Here is a 20,529-nt window from a genome sequence, read left to right on the forward strand (position 1 = left end):
CTACCCCGATAATCATACACACATTTTTTATTAATTCACAGATAATAAGCTCCCAGTTCTTTCTCTGTAGTTGGAAATTAATATTGGGACTGCCAGCAGCGTAGCGACAATATTAGTTAACCTCTGTCTGGTGTAGGCACAAACACCCACAGCACTTCTGTCTAAAAGGTTAACAATTTGGATGATTTCTCATTATGTTTTTTTTCCTATTCTTTTCATTAGGCTAAACCTTTTTGATGTCATCAAGATCAGTTTCTCTCACAGCCGTTTTTGTGCTGCTCACTGTATAAATGAAACTCTAATAGGTTTTGATGACAATGACAAATTCTGAGCAGTTAGTTGGTTAATCTGTTATTAGAACATTAATTCACAACTATTTTGACAAGTTAACTGTTTAGGTAATTTATTTAAGCCAAATGGCCAAACGTCGGTAGGGTTAGCCTCACAAATGCAAATATGTTCTGACTTTATTCTATTATAAACGTAAATGCAGTATCTTGGGGTTTTGGCCAAAGTCAGCAAGACATTTTAAAGCATAATATTGGGCTTTAATTTGTTGGCTTCACACCATGCGCTGACTTAATTGAAAAAGTAATAGCTAGATAAATAGATTTAAAAAGAAAATACCAATTTTTTGAAATCCCAAATTTCAGCTAGTCAGAATTATCCACAGGTAATGTTCCAGTGAAATCCGTTAAAATATTCAGAAATGTTCACACATTTGTTCTTCTCTCTCTCTCATGTGTATTTTTTCAGTGGATGTCTGAGTGTGCAAAAATGCTATTTTTATTCAGTGACATTTCTATTAAATTACATTTTGTGTCAGCACTTTATTTACAAAGGTGATTGTGTTGTGTTGCAGGGATGCCGGGAGCATCAAAAGCAGATTAGAACATCTGGTAAGTTCTATTCTACACCCTCTTTTACCCCCCATGCACTCATGCACAAACACACACTCGTAGACTTTGATATCTGCATTCCTAATGAAACCACTGGAATTGGAGCTGAATACCTGCAGACAGACACAGAGAAAACAGGGAAAGAGGGAGGTTAGTGTGTCCCCCAGGGTTTGGTCCGGCTTTTATTTTAGCTTTTCATTCATCCCCAGTTTGGCTCAAACACACACACTCAATTATCAAGTCTTTTTTGCATTTCATTTTGGATATTTGCAGGATTTGTGTGCATACCTGTTTGCACATGGATGTGTAAAGGGAGAACTTTCTTTTTCCTTTTACGCCATTGGGGCCCACACACACACACACACACACACACACGATAGCTCAGGGGTTAAATGATGCACATTTACACACACACACACACACACACACACACACACACACACACACACACTCTCACACACACACACACTCACACACACACACACACACACACACACACACACACACACACACACACACACACACACACACACACACACGCCCCTGCTTATTTTCTTTTCCCTTTTCCTTCTCCTGTCAGCATGGGGCCTTTTCTAAGTCTTCTCCCATCCATGAATTGAGGGCGTGCTGGAAGCCCTCTCTTGGGACACTGCTGAAAATTTAATGGCCAACGTTTCTTACATTTCTCTTGCTACTTGCTTTAATACGGGGTCAGAGTGCTTTGCAACAAAGTGAAAAGGTTCTCTCTCCTCTTTTTGGGTGGGAGAGAACTGAGGTTTGATGTGCCCCATATTCCAGGGGATGAATTATAGACAAGGGTCAGTGAGGGTCCTGGATCTCTGTGGATGTCACATTCCCTCCCTCCCCTGCCTCCCTGCATACTAAACTGCAGCACCCTACGCAAATGACCCCCGCCCCACCACGTGCTACGAAAATGACCCTGAATATGCCACACAAATGACTGACCCCAGAATTCGAGCTGTTCTACTAACTCTCCTCTTGAGCCATGAGCACACCAGATAAAGTTAACGTCAGATTTCAATGTTGTGAAGCTCAATTGCAGAATTATTCCATAATTTTATAATTGATTGCATGCAGATTTAAGTGGTGATACATTTTGTTGTAGGGTGCTTTTGCTTGTATTTTGCTTAATGTTGAGGTTAGATCAAAATGGCTCTATGTTGCACACATGAGCTAAAGACTCACTCCCTTTTTTCGGCCAAAGACCTACTAAGACTTACTAATTCACACTACTTTTCTGTAACATTGTCATGCTGTATTGTGTTGTGCAAGAATTTCTTAGTCTGAATTCAGACATTTAAACTATAACTACAGACATTAAATATAGAGCATGATATTGTAATGATCTGGTTTGGGTTTAGAGAGTTATATGGGTGGGTCTAGAGGTGTGATTGATGTAGTACTCCATAAAAGATGGTGTGAATTATTCAAGAGAAGATTACATGCATAAACAGCATTAATCAATATATGTGTATGGACAGTTAGGTCTTGGCAAACAGTAGGAAGCCTGTATGTGATGTTGAGATAAATCTTCCTTTTAAAGGTAAGTGAAGGAATGTGAATGAGTTTTCATAAGGCATAAGTGATACTGGGTCAATATGTGGTGTATGTGTAATGTGTATATACAGTATACTGGCCTTTGTTAAAAATCTTAATATGTTATACTAATTCACTGAAGTTATACAGAGCAGTAGGATTGTAAAAGAATGTTAAATAGATCATATTTTACATAATCATGTCCTAACAGATGTTGGTATTATACATAGGTATATTTGAAATAATGTTCGGATTCTTAGTGAGGGTTAACACTGCTAGTTTTCTTGGCAACTTCAGCACTATCCCAACGTAATAACTGTGGACTACGTGCATTTACAGAGACAGAAACATTTCCTTTGTATTTTATTGATATAAATGTTTGCACATGATTCTTTGTTCCAGCTGAGCACGATAGCTCAGGGGTTAAATGATGCACATTTACACACACACACACACACATACACACACACTCACACACACACACACATATATAGACAGAGAGGGAGAGAGAGAGATAGATGAGCAACAGCACACACTGGTGTTGTGTTTTGTAGTACTGTGCATTTTTTTTTGTGTATATGTCTGAGTATTTGAATACCTGGATACTGAGTGTTTGAATTTATGGGTGTGTTTATGCTTATGGGGAGATTGCACCCCAGTAGTCAGCTGCCTGGGGATTGCAAGACTCTGATTACGATTCTGGACAGAACTGTAAATAATGGAGCTCGTCTCCCTCTGAGGCAGACTTGCAGAACTATTTGGAGTCACCCCCCCCCCCACCCCCCCCCCACCCCCCACCCACACACACCCCTCCCTTTAGATTTTGATACAGGCCTTTATGACTTTCTCTTGGGGGGCTGGTGGCTCAGTGGTAGAGCCCAGACGAAAATGGGAGGATTGCGGCGGGTAGGGTGTCCGGTGTAAAAACACATGCCAAATCAATGTGCGGAACATGTTCAGCTGTGGTGACCCTTGAAGGGATAAGCCGAAAGCCTTTATGACTGTCTCTTAATGTACCATCATTAAGAGTAGTGCATCAAGCATATTGACATTTGTAGTGTCACCAGCTAAGGTCAGACTATCATTTTAACATCAACCTCGTATCTATCAAGTAATTGCTTTTTTCACAAATAATAACTTGTTCCTAATATTAATAAAACATTTTCAATCATTGTCAGTAGATGTATCAAGAAAAAAATTAGAATTTTCGCGCTCATGTGACAATCAATCTGGTGCTTGATTTTTCATGATGAATACTAATGTTACCTCCTCCTGTTAACTGTGAATGACTGGTGCACTAATTAGGTGGGCAATTAAGATTTATGTGGTCTGAGGTTTGTTTTATTGTTCATGTTTGTTTTGTTTTGTATTTCAGCAGATTGACTGAATCACACAATCAGCAGCAACGTGCAGAAAAAGACTGAAGTTAATTGCTCCCAGTGCTCTGCGTTAGTTTCTGCCTTTGTACACATGCACATACACATCTAAGCACACACACAAGCTCCAAAGTTTGAATTGGACGATTCCTTGCTCTGGGAGAAATTGAGAAAAAGTGATGTGGCCTACAGCAGCTAATCAGTCCAGATGCACAGGTTCTTAGAGCGAAGTAGAAGAAAGCCAGCAGCTCAGTCAATACATGAAGAATCAGCCTCATCAGGATTACAGGTTCAAGCAGCAGCTGTACCCATCGTTCTGCTACACACACTGCCTTGGGAAGGATGAGAAGCAGAGGGGTATGGGAAGAACAGTGGAGAGAGAGAGATCTGTCAGTGGTATGGCAATGGGAGTATGAGTTGGACATTATATTAAAGGCAGGGGGGCAGTTCAGAGGTCAGCTTAAGGCTGTAGGTTTTAAAGTTAAGTTCCTGAACTGAAATAGTAGTTACTGTATTTTTTGTCAAGGAATAATTTGCAATTTTGTCTTTTTTTTTCAGTGAAGATGATTTGTTTTTAGAGAATTTGTGAATAATTGTGCTTTAATTGTATTAACAATTGAACAGCCCTAATGTTTATATCTAATTGTTGGCAAACGATCGCTTGGTGCAGAAACCTTTTATAGCGATTATTTAGTCACATATCACCTGTATCCTCTATGGAAAACATAATGAATCATCCCTGCATTGAAAAAAGGGAATTATTTTGTAACACAGCCCTGCAGTTTTTTTTGCTTCTTTCAAAATCTTAAATTTAAATCCCTTCTCCCCAGGTTATGTGGTGACCCAAATTTATGTGGACAGATTTGTTTCCCAAACTTTTTTTCTATCTTTTCTCATTCACACAGTAAGATAAATTGCTGGGTTTTTGTTAAACCTAGTCTCTTCAGATAATATTAGACAGCTTGGTGATTTAATTTTACAGATTTGTTTTAGCAAAGGAACTGAACTTCTGGTACTCTATTTTTTCAGTGATTCTGACGTAGACCAGGGGTAGTCAATTATGATTTCAGTAGGTCCGGGTAGAGAAAATTAGGTCCACGGCATCATTATGTTTAAGTTGCATTATATTTAGATATACATTACAAATAATTTATATATATTGAAGTAGGATTGTCATTGTGTCAACATCTACACCGTGCAAACTAAGCGATTCAAATCAAACGAAGAAAGTTATAATTCACTGACATTTCCAACAATATTTATTTTCTGTAAAACACTGGACTCTGCGGGGCTATGTACAATAATAAATAAAATCATAAAGAAATAAATAATAAAAGCAAAAGCAAAGTAAATTTTATATTCAGCTAAGAATTTTAAATAAGTGCTTTCATAGTAATAACAATAATAAAATTAATAGCAAGTTTTAACATTTCAAGTAAAAAAAAGATTCAAATGAAATTTTGTGCTTTGTTCTGTAATGATATTTTACATTCACACTTTTAGCCACTGTCACCGGTTTCGAGCTTACTACAGGAAGGGTGGACATGCGCGCCTCAGTCCATTCAGGATTAAATGCGTGGTTTTCTGTGTCAACCTTTCGCAGTTTAGCACAAGCCATCACACAGTGGCTTACAATTTCGCTGCTTTCTTTCACTTGTCTTCTCACATCACACTTTATATTTTTCTCTCCGTGTTACTACTGCTGTTTTCAGTGGAAACGCAGGTTTTCCACACCTCCATTCGGTGAACTCTGCCTGTGATTGACTGACATTCTCACCTTGACCACTCTCAGTTCTTAAGCGTAAACCGATGCTTAGGAGTACTGGCCAATCAGAGACAGGTAGGATGGCCAAGTTGCTGAGTAGCGGTGTAGAAACAATGTCAGAAAAAAGTCGCCGTTCAAAATGTTATCTCCACTGTCAGTTCTGTCAGTTCTGGCCTATTAGTGACCGCTGACATAGACCCTTCCGAAAACTAAAAATGTAAGATCTTTCACTCCCACAGACTTTTTTTTGTGTCACAACTTTAGTTTTTTTTGTTAGTTTGACAGTTGTGAAGATATTAGCGCATATATTATTAGCAGATGAAGCAGCTTTTGCTCTTCTTCCCTCAATTTTACTCAGTTTTACTTAGCCCCTTTGCTTTTCTGGGGGCTGACCTCTACACCTTATATTATTCCAAAAAACATTGCATGGCATAATCAAATGGAAAGATATTATGCATTACATTGAAGTTGGTGTGTCCTTTCTTAAAATGCATGCTTTCCTCTGGTTCTGTATCACCATGGTTGGAATGGTTGATGTGTCCCTTGGAGAGTTGAAGAGTTTACTGAGGCACATAGTCTTGTTGGCCTACTGACTGACAGGCAACAGCAGCTGCACACGGAAAATGTGACAATCCTGGCATCACTGACTATAAGTCGACCTAGAGTAGTTCTAAAATACAAGAAGTTGCAAAAATTTCAGAGCTCAAAATGACATATAATAGCTTATCTTAGGTTTCCTGTCTTGCTTGTGTTGTCAAACTTTAATTATGTTATCACCTTATCTTTCTCAGAATGTCTTTCTAACTTTTTCTCTCTGTCGTTCTTCCTCTCTAATATGATTGAGTAGCATATAGAGGTGAAAACAGCCCAGAGAGAGAGAAATATTCTGGACAGACAAAGAAGGAATGGAGGAGGAGGTGTTCATATTCTGCAAACAGATTTCCATGCTTATTACACTAATGATTCCAGAATATTTGATGTGATGGCGTTGGGAGGATATGGAGGCATGGGTGGAGGGGGATAGTGGTGGTTGTTTTCTCTTTCTCTCTCTGTCTCTCTTTCTCTCTCATCTCGACGGCACGGCTAAATGATGGAGTAATTTGAGTGACCTCTGACTTGGGGCAGGCCCAGACGTAATTGCATGTCATTCCACAAAATACAAAGTGTCCCCATCTTTCCCTCCTTTTTTCTTTCCCTCTCTTGTTTTTCTGCTTCCCTTTAAGTATCCCTCATCACTGTCTTTAGTTTCTGTCTTGTAGCCTGTCTCATCATGGCTTGCTTCTTGAGTGCCCCCCCCCCCCCCAAAAAACAAGAAAAAAAAATCCAAACAAAAGAAAAATTGCATTAATTCTCAAATGATGATATTACATTAAGCGCAAAGATCTCATATATCAAAACGTGAGAACTACTCCCTTACTGTATGTGCTTCATCTTAATGGTATCGCTGGATGTCAAGGGCATGGAGGAAATTAAATCGGAAAGTGCAGATAGACCAAAGAAGATATTATCTCTGGATGATTGCAGTTTTGATAGGTATTCCAGTGAATTTCATTTTCTCCAGATGGGGAGAAGATGAGTTAGCCTGCACATTTGCTCATTTTTCTTCTACATGATTTATGTGAGTTGAGTATAAAACTCCCCCCCCCCCCCCCCCCCCCAACACACACACACACACACACACACACACACACACACACACACACACACACACACACACACACACACACACACACACACACACACACACACACACACACACACACCAATTCAACCCCATTGCCTCCCCCTTTATCAAGAACACATACATGTATGCGCAACACACAAACACACATTCACGTGGGTAGTAAATTACTGCCTTTGAGTTGTATCTTTGCTGGAGCAGTTTATGTGAGTGTGATTGTGTAGCTTTGCATGGCTGAATGTGGGCAAACTGCAATGCCTGGAGTTTTGTGTGTTTGTATACATGTGCATGTTTGTGTGTGTGTGTGTGTGTGGGTGCGTGCGTGCATCAGCATGAATGCACGCACCCGAGATAGCAGCAAAGCCATCGGCAGGAATGATTCTAGGGAGACGAGAGAGTGTCATTACTCAGACTTGTTTACATTCTAAATACGTAATGAAATCTTGTTGGTAATAATGACGGGAATAAAAGTTTGGGAAATTGTAAAAGTGGTGAAGTTTGAGAAATGAGCCCCAGTCTGTGAAATAGCATTTGGGGGCAGGAAACGACATTATTATGCAGTGCTCTTGGCTGCCTGAGACATGAAGATGAACTGCTGGCGGGCCATAAAATGCTGTTAGCCCTAGCCTGAAGTATGGCACATTGTAAAAGAGCCCTGATCCCATATTGCCATTATATATAAAAGTATAGCCATACACAACATTATTTTTCATATAAGATGAGCTCAGATACAGTGGCCCAGGCCCCCCAAATACATACACTGATAGGCAGATTTTTTCCCCACTTATAAAATATATAAATAAACATATTGCCATGGAACCCATCTCTGCCCTGATCTTATAGACCTCGATATTAAAAACTGAAATATTGCATTTTCTAGGGGCTCTGTTTTCCCCTGTCCTCTTTTGGGTATGGGATATATCTGTGTGTTTGTTTGGGGAGGAGAAGAGGAAGAGGAGATGCAGAGGAAGCCCAAGCGAAATGCAACAAATAAAAGGAAATGGAAACAGATGAAGACTTTAAAAATATAATGAGATGAATATTGAGTATATCAACTCAGCCATAAAGACAGTTTGTTGATGTGTGTGTGTTGAAACAGTTTCTTGACAGATAATAATTGTTACAGTGGTGCAATTGAGATTTATGTTACAGTAGGTGTGCTGATGATTTCTCCTTTTTTTTTAATTGTAATTTTAAAGCATTTGAAAGTGTCCGGCATGTTTACTGGCACCTATGCCTTACTCATGTGTTCAATTATTTATTTATATAAGTTCTTGCGAAAAGCAATAAAGTGAGGATAACATGAAAACCCAGGATGATGTTGGTTTTTACAGAGTTTCTTACTGTGTGTAGATTAAGTTCATAGTGGGTTAAACATTTACAGTGTTATGGGAGACACTTTGTTTCCCCAAAAAGCAATAAAGAAACGCTTGCAACGCTGACAAAGGCACAAGTCTGTCTTGATAATGATAACCTGTCGATGTCTTTAAAAAATACTCTGACAGAACCACTTAATCTCTAATTAGAGCCATAAAAGAAGTTGCCTTAAATATGATTTTTGTCAATAGAGGAAGATGATATACAACTAAAGAATGGATAGATTATGTTAAGGAGAGCCTGGAGTGTTATTCTGTGCTCTTTTTTCCACCCCCATCTATTTCTGCCCAGTCAATAAATTAATTCTCATAGGTTTGTGGTCTAAAGCGGTGTAATCATTTAGCGAGACAGCAGTCTGACCATCTGACCAAATTCTGGCCAGAGATGGTCTACCTGACCCTTGTTTGGCCTTTCTGTGTCTGCTCTAACAGGCATTTATTCATCTCCTGACCCACCATATTTTGTTTTGTCTAGTCAGCCGCAGGTCCAATAATAATAACAGTCCCCTGACCAAAGTCTAACTACAAATAGATAAAGTTTCCTGCATGCAGTATCTTACTGTACACAGTGTAGCAGTGTTTTTACTCGGCTGAGCGAGGGTTGTTTATTTTCCTAATGGGACGTGTTTATTTTGGGCTAATGGGACAGGCACTGGGGGCTTGGGCTCAGCAAAGTGTGTTTCGATGTGTCTGTCGTCACTGTGGTGAGGTAAGCGGCCAAGCTGGAGGCCTACCATGAGCATGCTGGACTTCCTGTTACATATAGCTGCAAGAGTTGGCCTTAATCAAATAGGGTGGGTGTTGTTGGTGGCAATAGTAGATTCTTTTATGACAGCTTTTCGTAAAGGAGGATGTTTGTAAGAGGGTGTTCCTTAATACCTCAAAAGAAAGAGAGGGAAAATGCATCACTCAATTTTATTACCTCACATTCAGGAATTTGGACAAGGCTCCTGCTCTTGTCAAGTGTTTTAGCCAATAAAAGGTGCAAATGACAGATATCCTAAAGTCTGGCTACATAAAACTGAAAGACTAATACAGATAATGTATATTTTATTTTTTCAATTTTGTCAGGAAAAATATTTCAGTTTGCCTTTAAATGTGGCCCCACACTAGCTAAAAAAAGCATTTTTATTCAATGTGGTTTGGTGACGTATATTAAGTCTCAGGACAGCTGTGAATTGGTTAGTGAAGCAGCCAGTCAGTTATAATAATTGTAGGGTTTGTGGTGGCTTTTCTTTCTACGTGTCAGAGCAAGACCCGAACCCTGAAATGCTTTCAAAACAGCAGCTCAGTCCCAGTCATTGTGTGCGAGTGTGAATATGACTTCTATTCTCAGGTTAAGAGCAACTGCTATATATAAGAACAGTCAATTTACTACTAGCACAAGTACGAAGGAGTTGTCTACGTTTCAAAACTTTTCTGTTGATCTGGATTTAGTTTTCTGTCAATTGGATTTCTTCTATTTGAAGTAGAGTCAAGTTAACTCAACGACTCAACGTCCGCTTTTCACATGACTATGTCTAATCCTGTCTGTCTTTGGATCCCTCAGTGTTAATTTATTCCTAACCTTTATTTCTCTCAAACTCTCCCCCCTTAAGAAAACCTACTTTGTTTCTTTTCTTTTGTTGTTACTGTGTGTATCAGAAAAGCACAGTTATGATTGAGAAGTGAAGCCACATCAGATGCAGCAAGTGCTTCTATCTCAGTTGGAGGAACACAGATCTGCCCCTGGGGATCACAATTAATGCCTTTTTATTTTTTTAACTGATGAATTACACAAAGAGAATGCAGGCATACATGTGTAAATTAGAGTAAGAATGGGAGGGTTGCAGCAGGAGGGGCATCTGGCGTAAATCTCACGCCAACTCAACGTGCAGAACACGTTCCGCTGTGGCGGTTGATTTTGAGGAAGTAGATGCTTTGACATCACTGATTAGTATTGCAAGAATATCCAGGTCTTTGAGAGTGTACAGTTACAGTACAGCAGCAGTTTTCTATCCTGTGTGATTCAGTGTTCCATTACCCTTAAGAAGCTGGCAGGAGTCTGGGCGTTTGTGCGTGTGTGAGCATGTGCATTGAGGATGCTTAGACTTAACACATGCCTCAAGGCCAATGTAAACAGATGCTAATATAATTACTGAGGGGGCGTTGTAATAAACTGTAACTAAGATGATTGCACAGCACAAAATGATCAGGTTAGTTAAGCTGTGATATGTTATTGCTTTAAATGACTCGTTGTAGCAAAACTGATATCTGTGTCATTCTAATTGTTCAGCTGGCTAAGTAGCTAAAACATTTATCTATGTTTGGATCCTGCACGGGACCTTTGTGACATGTGAACCCCCCCTTTTTGCTGTAAAACCTGTCCTGTAAATGCAAAAATGCTAAAAGGCAAGGAAAAAAACACGCTAAATTCTGCCTTAATCAGTTCTTTACGAATGAAAATGGACGCTGTGTGTATATAAATCTGGGATTGGTTGAAGGCCTCCAGTGTTCCACCGCTTCTCCGGCATATTAGTGATTGGTAATTTCAGCTGTCGAGCACTGCCAGTCACTGTGAGCATAATCCATTATGTCACCTTCTACAGAGGTTACATGAGCACACACATACACACATCTAGGTTACATTAAGTGTGGGTCTATGTCTCTGCTGTGCCTTGATGTGTGTTCCATCTACCATACAGCACCCTGACATCGTTACATTTAAAGGAGGTCATTATATTTCCCTGACTGCCACTGAAAAGTGACGTTTTTACAAAGTGACAAGTTTACAGTTTGATAAATCAGATTTTTTGCTGTGGGTTGGGTAGGGAGCAGAGAGAAGTAATGGTGGGAGGAGGAGGACGAGGAGGAGGAGGGAGGAAGTGCTGCCTGTCAGCGACGCCCCGTCTAAATGATGCTCCCAGGCAGCGGATTCAGATCCCATCCCCATTAGCATTTAATTTCTCTCTAATCCTACACACAGTCTCCACTGCTGCATGGTAACGAGGGCCGCTGTGCAACGGCAGCGTCAAACAACCTCAGAGAGCAATCTGCAGTGCACTTGCCTTTTATAGTTCCGTGCCCTGTCGTAGCCATCATTCTTCCTTGACAATTAAGACCCTCAAATCTAATAGCAGTGATATTGGAATTACAGCAAGGCCCTTTTGAGGGCATGTCAGGAAAAAGGGTTGTGCCTCCCAATACAGCTGTCAAAACACAAGGCCCTCCCCCCCATTCATACCTGCTAAGCCTTTCTGATGCACATACACATACACACACACGATGGGAAGGGGAATATGTGGAGTCTTTGGCTGTTTTCTTTGTAAAATGTGCTCTCTGTGCCCTCTTATCCAACTCTCAAAAGACTTGTTACTGCAGCTTTTTTTCCCCTCTTTTCTCTCACTTGTCTCTCTCTGTTTTTGTCTCTAAATTTCTCTTCATCTTTTCCTCATTGATTCTCCCTGGTGTGTCAGAGATGTTGCTGCTTTCTGTTTTTCACTAGCAGGGCTTTTACAGACGCATAGATTGGCCAAGGTGTCCCTTGGTGCTTCACAAGGACAGTTTAGGGGTACATTTACTCAAATGGTTTCAGTAAGATTATCTTTGGTAAAGTATGGGGTTGGGAATTAAAACCAAGTTCCAAATAGGTCTGAAAAAATAATGTGCAGTCCTGGGTACGTATAACAAAACCTGAGCTGTTACTATCGGTTCAAACCAAAAGCTACATTTCTGCAAGGGCGTATATAGTTGTCTGCCAGGAGGACCTGTGTACATGACAACAATGTGCATCAACACAACAGTATGTTTATTTGTTTAAATGCGAGTTAGCATGCATGGCTAACGTTACGACTCACGTCACGATATGAATACAATAAACAGTGAAAAGTGTGGCTTCAGTTGGGAACAGAAAATTACAAGGTACAGCAAAATGTATGTGTTAAGCTAATTAGATGCAAGTCTAGTTGGACAAGTAATCTGACTAAACATTAAAAGCAACTGGACATTAAACTCTAAGAGTGAAAAGTTTTTGATGTCTTGCAGTCTCCTACCCCTATGTGGGATTGTCTCCTCACTGCGCAGAAGTCCTGAAATCATCATACAGAATTGATCTGTAAATAGCTCCCGGCTTCAATTCAACAGTTGTGGGAAAACAACCAAATGCACTTTTGCTAAACCAACCTGTAAATATTAAGGCCTTTTCTCTAGTAAAAGTGGACCATAATGTTTGAAAACACTTGAGGTAGAAGTAAACTGGTAGATTTGGAAAGACTTTATTTTCAAATCTCTGGCCTGCTTAACATGCTCTAAAATAACACACTAGGTTGTACCAGCTTCAGGCTTCATTCAGAGCTCTGACTAAGAAAAAAAAAAGACTCTTTCAATGAAACAGATAAAATATAATACTTTTGTTGTTTGCTAATTGGCTGTTTTATATCTTTACCTTTCACTCTTCTGCAGACTCCAGCAGAGCAGGCTAAAGTTCGAATGCATATGGTCCTGCAGGCTGTGGGTAAGTGAATGATAAATTCCTTCTGTTTCGAGTGTCTCTGTAGTTAAGAAAAAGTACTGTGACCTGACACTTTGTAATTGTGTGTTCTGATTTATTCAGAGATGCTAACTAGAAGTTGATGTGTAAGAACACTTTGTTGACTTGTCTCTAGTCTGGCTCCCTGTGCTGAATCATTTTATTTAATAGCACAGTTGAGCTTTCTGTATAGCTTTCAAGACATGCTGCTGGCATGACTCTAGGGATGACAGTAGCCTGTGGTTGACTTTTCCCACATACACATTTATAATGTCATAATATATGGATAAACAGTACATCTTGGTCAATGCATTTTGATGGATATTTATTTGGCTTTATGCATATTAATGGCTGGGTGTGTCCAGGTTTATAATCAAGTGTTATAGATATACATTGCAGTTGCTTCAGAAATTTGTTATAGGCATTCACTTGTGCACATACTACTGCATTAAAGAAAATCTGTACACAACAGCGCATAATGACAAAGTCTATGCAAACACATTTTAAGAAATTCTTGTATGTGTGTATTAAAAACCAAAAACTGAATTCTCCCTTTTACAAAGGTTTTCAGACCCTTTGATAGCGATGGATACACCTGGTACTAAATGCCCCAAGGCTAAATTATTAAAGCCCGTAGGATCAATAAGATTTCAATGTTATCGGTCGTGTTATTGGAACTGGGGAAATTTTAAAAATGTGTTCCCTATTTATTATTGTTATCTAAAAGTAATCTTAAACATTTAATTTCATGTTACAGAGTTGGAAGAAATAGGTTTTGTTATACTATTGACATGGATATCAAAAGATAAGTTGCTTTCGAAGAGAACACTCAAATTCTTAATTTGGGGTGAAGGGGAGACAAGGAGTGTCATAGTAATGCGGGTAATGTAGGGAGAAAGTAGAGGTTGACACACTTTAACCAGGTTAGTCTGCAAGGGATCTAGCAGATGTGGAAATCTTAGATGAATTTCAGATGAGACTGGAAATTTCTGATTCAGTAGGGAGTTTTAAGGTAGAGTAAAAAAAGTGAGCTGGGGGAGCCGAGTGGTTGAGGAAGCTAACTCTTCATGTAAATAGACAATTTTGGAATTGAAAAATGTCATGCGTGCCTCACAGTGAACAGTACAATACACGTGGCTCGGAAATAAATCAGGTGACTTCAGGATATTCATAACAGTAGAGGACAGAGCTTTGGTGCTGCCTTTGTCAGATATAATTGTTGTTATTAACTTTGATCTGGCTGCAGGAAGAGAGTCTTTATATAGATGTGACAAAGATGTGTTCAAAATACAGTTCCTTAAAGTGAGTTCAGTTCATTGGTAGAAACGTTCCATATGATTAGAACTGGTGTAGTTTTTGAGATTGAATGAAGGAAACAGTCGCCAATAAATTACATAGTCCAGAATTATAGTAAAGAACCAGATAATCAGGAGTCACATTATCACTAAAGAGGATTTGACTACTCTGTAGGTAGGAGTGAGAGTTTTGAACCTGATTCTTCCACTACAGCCAGCGCATGGATCTGAAGAGCGCTGTGACCTGTGTCCTTTATGGCTGATTAGAAATGAAATGTGCTGCCGCATTTAACTCCTCTGGAGGGCTTTGATTGTGCAGGTTGGCAGCCCTGTCAACAAGGATTTGCAGTAATCTAGACGAGATTTGACTAGTGCCTGCGCAGTTGGGTTTAGTTTGGTGGCATCTTCAGAAAGAAGAATCTTCATGTAGAGACAGAGGAGATGCGGTGGGTAAAGCTCAGTTCATAGCTGATAATGACCCCCAGATTTCTGGCAGACTTAGTGGAGACAATTACTGTAGACCCAGTGTTGATGATGACACTGTGTTATATTGAAGGTCTAGCTAGGAAGACTAGAACTTTAGAGTTTGAGCTGAAGATGTCTTTCTCTCACCCAAACAGAGATGACAGAAAGACAGACCGAAATGCGTGATGAGACATTGGACTCATCTGGTTTGAAAGAACAGGATGAGCTGTGTATCATCAGCATACCAATGATAGCAAAGCCATGTGAGTGGATGATAGAACTCAGGGATGTACTTTAGATGGAAAAAAGAAGAGGACCAAGAACTGAGCCCTGTACCACACCGGTAGAGAGGCTGTGAGAGTTAGAAATGTGCCCCTGCCAGGATACTATGAAGCCAATCCAGAGCTGTTCCAGAGATGCCCGAGTCAGAGAGTGTGGACAGAAGGATCTGTTGGTTCACAGTATCAAAGGCTGCAGATCAAGTAGGATTAAGACAGAAGACTGACCCACAGCTTTTGTAGCCCGCAGAAATTCCACGATTATCAGGAATGCCGTTTCTGTGGAGTAACCTCTCTTGAACACTGGTTGACATTAAGGAGGTTTTTCTGAGAAAGAAAATGTGAGAGTTGATCAAGACTTGTTCAAGGGTCAGACAGACAGGTCTGTAATTCTCAACAAGGGAGGGGTCGAGAGAAGGCTTCTTAAGCAGTGGAGTAATCTGGGCCTGCCTAAATAAGGTGGGAAAAGTGCCTTGTAAGAGATCTATTAAGGATTTTGTGCAAGGGCTGGGATTAGTGTGGGTGCAACTACTTGAAGGAGAGTGGAGGGCATAGGATTCAAAGAATAGGGGGTAGGATGTTTAGAGAGGAGGAGGATGGATGTGTCGTCCTCGTAGGAGTGGAAAAAGAGAAGAGCAATGCACTGTTAGATGTCCCCAACTGGAGGAGATAACTAGGAGCTGATGAACGCTACCTTCTTAGTAAAGAAGCTGATAAAGTCGTTGGCATTAAGAGAGGTGGATGGAAGAGGTGGAGGGGGGTAGAGGATTTTTTGAAGGTGGAGAACAACTTTCTGGTGTCAGTGGTGTTGCTAAGTTTGTCCTGGTAGCATTTAGTTTTTGCCATGGTGACACTGTGAGAAAAAGACGCAAGCAGACTTCAAGAGCAGATCGAGTCTTGGATTTGTGGCTTACTCCTCTCAGCACTCCTGAGCATGGTGCGTTGGTCAAAGATCTGGTCAGTGAACCAGTGATTAGGAGCTGAGGGATGAGCAGGTCTGGAAGACAGGGGGCAGACTATTCAGACAGGCAGAAAGTGTATTGCAGAAGCTGTCAGTGGCTGTGTCTGTATCAAGGGTGGAGAGGACCTGTGATGTGGGCAGGGTTGCAGGGCTCCATGGCTGTTTTCCCACATACAGACTACCTACACAGTCTACTGCAATCAGAGTGTTTCTGGGTCCATATTCAGTGCAGCTTAATTTTAAACACTCCTCTCAGTACATAAGTCATAGATGTCACCATACAAGCGATGTATATATTCCAGTGTGTATTCGAGGGGTAGAGTTGCGAGCCAGATGTGACAGACAGAGATTGACTGTGGAGAAAGATGTCTTCATGTTTACAGTCATGTGCACGAACATGTGCGTGCACAGACACACAAACACACACACACACACACACACACACACACACACACACACACACACACACTGACACACACACAGCTCAGCACTTCAGAACAGGGCTCTAATTTCACCACAGGAAATATGTGAAAGAACTAGGCATCTATACATCATCTCTAAAACACCCAGCAGCCACACACTTACCTCACTTAAGATTTGTTCAGCCTTTCTTCAGGGCCACAGAAAAACGCTGCAATACATTGCTCTAATTTCCCTGATTTCAACTACAAATCCTATTTTGCAAAAGAATCTACATAGTTTCAATGTAGGAATTTGGATGGCAAACTTTAAATAATTGGTTTAGAAAAGTGAAAGTTTTCCTTTTCTCAAACATTTTTTTTAAATGTATGTCAGACCCCCCACACCCATTTCTGCCACCCGGGGACTAATGTTATAGTAATGATGGTGTAGCATCATTAAACTGAGCGTGTGGATGTGAGTGCACTGGGGCAGCCTGGTGCAGATACAGGCCCAAGGCCAGATGCAGGACTACAGCACAGGGTTTAATGCATTGGACAGGTCTCTGGTTTTCCTCTCTTTCCTGGAGGCTTCCAAAAGAACAGGCTTATGGCTTAGTTAGGTTGTCCCAGGTTGGCCAGTATCAGCGTCCCTATGATAATTTTGCTCCTAGCATTCTACAGTAAATTACAAATAGATAATACATTTCAATATGGCAAAATCATATTTTTTTCTCTGACTTTTTCTTGTTGCCTGGGCTTCTCCATCCAACAGTCCCCTCATTTGCCATCATACTGTCTTTGTTCCACTGCTCTTACTGGACAGAGGGAGGGATTGGAGGGTGAGAAGGAAGCAGCAGATGTTGGGAGGGTGTGTGAATGTTAATGTCCTGACGTAGCCGAGGAGCTTAAGCCTCCTCCTCCTCCCTCCCTCCATTCCTCTCTGAGCACCCGCCAGGCGTTCTCTCTCGGGGTCTCCTGACATCCTTAAAGCCCGCAGCTACCCTGTCCTCTCCTCTTCTCTGCTCTCTTCTACCTCTTTCTCTCCCATCCCCTCCCTCTCTCCCTCCTTTTGTCCGTCTATGGACTCTCTCTAGTCAGTAGAGAGCAGATCATCCCATGGCTAAAGCGGCTCAAGCCTTTGTGTTGGGGGGCTCTGTGGACCTGTAATGAGCCCCCTTGGCTGGCCCGCTGGCCTGCTTAGTGCTCACTGGGGGCTTAGAGTGTGTGTGTGTGTATGTGTGTGTAGTAGGATGGGGAGGAGGGCAACACTGGCCCCCCATAAAAGAGCTGGATAGATATGTTTATGGGTCACTTCCTGCTTGACCTACATATAAACACACACATACACACCATATTTCCAAGGCAAACTTGATCATAATGAAACTGTGAAGATTATGTTATTTGTAAGAATTGTTGAATGAGTAATACATGGACATAAAACATTTAACGTTAACATGAATCATGACATTCAAAGATAAGTTTCACTGTAAATAAGAACTGCAGTTTAAAAAACATTGTCACACGTTTATGTAGAATGTGCAGTATTATAAATATTTCTTCTTATTAATATTACTTATTTTCTTCGACCCGTTATTTTTTTCCTGCTTGTCTCAGCTCAGATTCCACACATGCATGGGATAGGTTTATTATGAGATCTGCTGGACAGGTTACCATGAAAGAGGAGGTTCACATTTAGTTGGTATTTTCTGTGAAAAGCTGCAGTGTTGCCTACAATGCTGTAGTTTTAGTTCATCTGCACCTGTTCTTTTGCAAGCTAGTAGCAAGCTAGATGGCAAGTAGCCATCTTACTTCTTTCAAAACCAGAGTACCCTCTAAAGAAAATACTTGAATCTGTCCTGGCATACACACAGGAACCATGATACCCTCACTTAAGTATAATACTCTTTTCTTTCCAGCCACATGCTTAGTTCTTGGCCCTTTTCTAAACAGTGTCCCTTTCCACTCAAGTGAGCAGAGGCACTGTGTGAAGCAGCGGGCTTCTCCTTATCCACATGTCAATAGAGAGTGTTTGCAGAACACCCACTAAGGACCTGAAGGGCAAGGGTCATCAAAACCTTCTTACTCTCCCTATTTGAACCTTTGACAGCAGCAAAACAAACAATCCTTAAGATCTTATCAGAGGGTTGAACTTGGCAGGAGCTCACTGAACTAATTTAACTTAAAAATGCTTACCTGTTTACCTGCGAATAGCTTAGCGATGTCAACTACTGCTCACTTCACTGTGGTATAAAGTTTTTTTTAGTGGTAATGGCCTTAAATGGTGAGTGGAACTGCTCAGAACCCCCTACTTAGAGCAGGGTCATAGTACAGCTACAGAGTTATTATGTCACTCATCTTTGACAGTATGCAACATTTGCACAGATTCACTTTTAACATAATTTCTTTTATAACATATTTTCAGCAAAATAAATGCATTTGGATTTGCAAATTGTTTGTTTTCATGTCGTGTTGTTTTTATCTTATCACATTGTAGCAGAACTTGTTGTTAGCAGTATTGGGCGACAACTGTAGCTCAGGAAGTAGAGCCATCATCCATCAATCCCAGGGTTGTTGGTTCAATTCCCATATCCCCCCTGTCACATGTCAAAATGTCCTAAAGCAAAACACTGAACCTCAAATTAGGCCAGCTGCACAACAGCTCCCCCATTGGTGTGTGAGTGTGTGTGTGAAGTGGAAAAGCAAAAAGACAACCAACACTTCATAGATTTTGTTTCTAGATTTTCTTTAGTTGATTGAGATTTGTGTGGTATGTACATGTTTCTGAAGGTGTGTGTTGGTTTATGTTTAAGTCTGTAGGAGTGTGTTTGTATTTGTGTTTTTGTGTCCAATTATGTCTGCTTTCTGATTGATTGACAGACATAAAGAGGCAAAGCGGGCGTGACCAGCCCAGCTTAGTAGCATCAAGCGATATGACTAATTCTTCCACAGTAAATACAGGGTATTAGTCTTCTCTATTGCAGCGGGGGTCCTGAAGAGAGTCACACACACACCCTTTCTCTCAAGGTCTCGGCTTCTTTCCTCTATCTTCCTTGTTTTCCTTCTCTGTATCCCTCCCACCGCCATAGCCCACCCCCTTAGGCTCTGACAGATGTGGGCTGAACAGACCACATACATGGAGGGTGTCACCTTACCCCCTCTGGAACTAAAGGGCTAATGCGCCACATTTAGGAGGCTGCCGCCCTTTGTGCTGTCAGAATAAGAGGTGATGGAGATGGGAGACTGAGACAAGACCTAGTTCTTTACACGGCCCAAGTCGCTTTTACATTTGGGTTCAAAGGTTTGCATCCCCTTATTTTTTTTTTTCAATCAACATCAATATTCAGCTAGTACGAATGCTCCTTCATTGGAAATTAAATTTAAGTTACATTTTTTTATCTAGCAGGATGCAAACATTTCCACTTATATTTTTTATTATTTTATTGTCACATTTTTTATTTTTATACACTCCTTGATCATTTTGTTATGGTCAGGGTTAATTTTGCTTCCCCTTACATTGAAATGGCATGGGAGGGATGCAAACTTAGACCTAAGCCCGAACATCCTTAATTTAATTTAATTTAATTTATGTAGTTATTTCCATTTAAAAATAAGGGATTCAAACATATGTATATTCATCTGACTAGAACTAGAGCTTCGTAACTGTGCGTTAGACAGTTGATTATAGTTACTGCACATTACCCATCTTCAACAAATCACCGTCACTCTGGGCAAAGCAGAATTTTATGTGACATGACTTAGATGGTTGTCACAAACACCAGTTAGAGTGACCATCAGAGGGATTTTTTCTGTTAACACACAAGAGAATTATTTTAACACCAACAGCAAAAAGCCACTGGACTATGAGGACTTCAAACTAAAAACGAGGCATTTGCTTTATTTTCAACGTATTGCTTGGTCTTGCATTATCACTGCTGTTGAATTTGGACTTTTGATTTAACAGTAAATGT

The 20,529-nt window shown here is 40.5% G+C and overlaps 1 protein-coding gene across 2 annotated transcripts in view; it reads left to right on the forward strand.

Annotated features, from left to right (window-relative positions):
* rsrc1 (arginine/serine-rich coiled-coil 1) overlaps positions 1 to 20,529 on the forward strand; it is a 118,230-nt gene that overhangs the window by 40,627 nt on the left and 57,074 nt on the right. For both annotated transcript variants that reach the window (XM_067507954.1, XM_067507955.1), the window contains exons 5-6: positions 863 to 899; positions 13,095 to 13,146. In XM_067507954.1, coding sequence (XP_067364055.1) covers positions 863 to 899; positions 13,095 to 13,146 — 89 coding nt within the window. The remainder of the gene's footprint in view (positions 1 to 862; positions 900 to 13,094; positions 13,147 to 20,529) is intronic.

Source organism: Channa argus, chromosome 6 (assembly GCF_033026475.1).
Source record: "Channa argus isolate prfri chromosome 6, Channa argus male v1.0, whole genome shotgun sequence".
NCBI classification, from domain to species: Eukaryota; Metazoa; Chordata; class Actinopteri; order Anabantiformes; family Channidae; genus Channa; species Channa argus.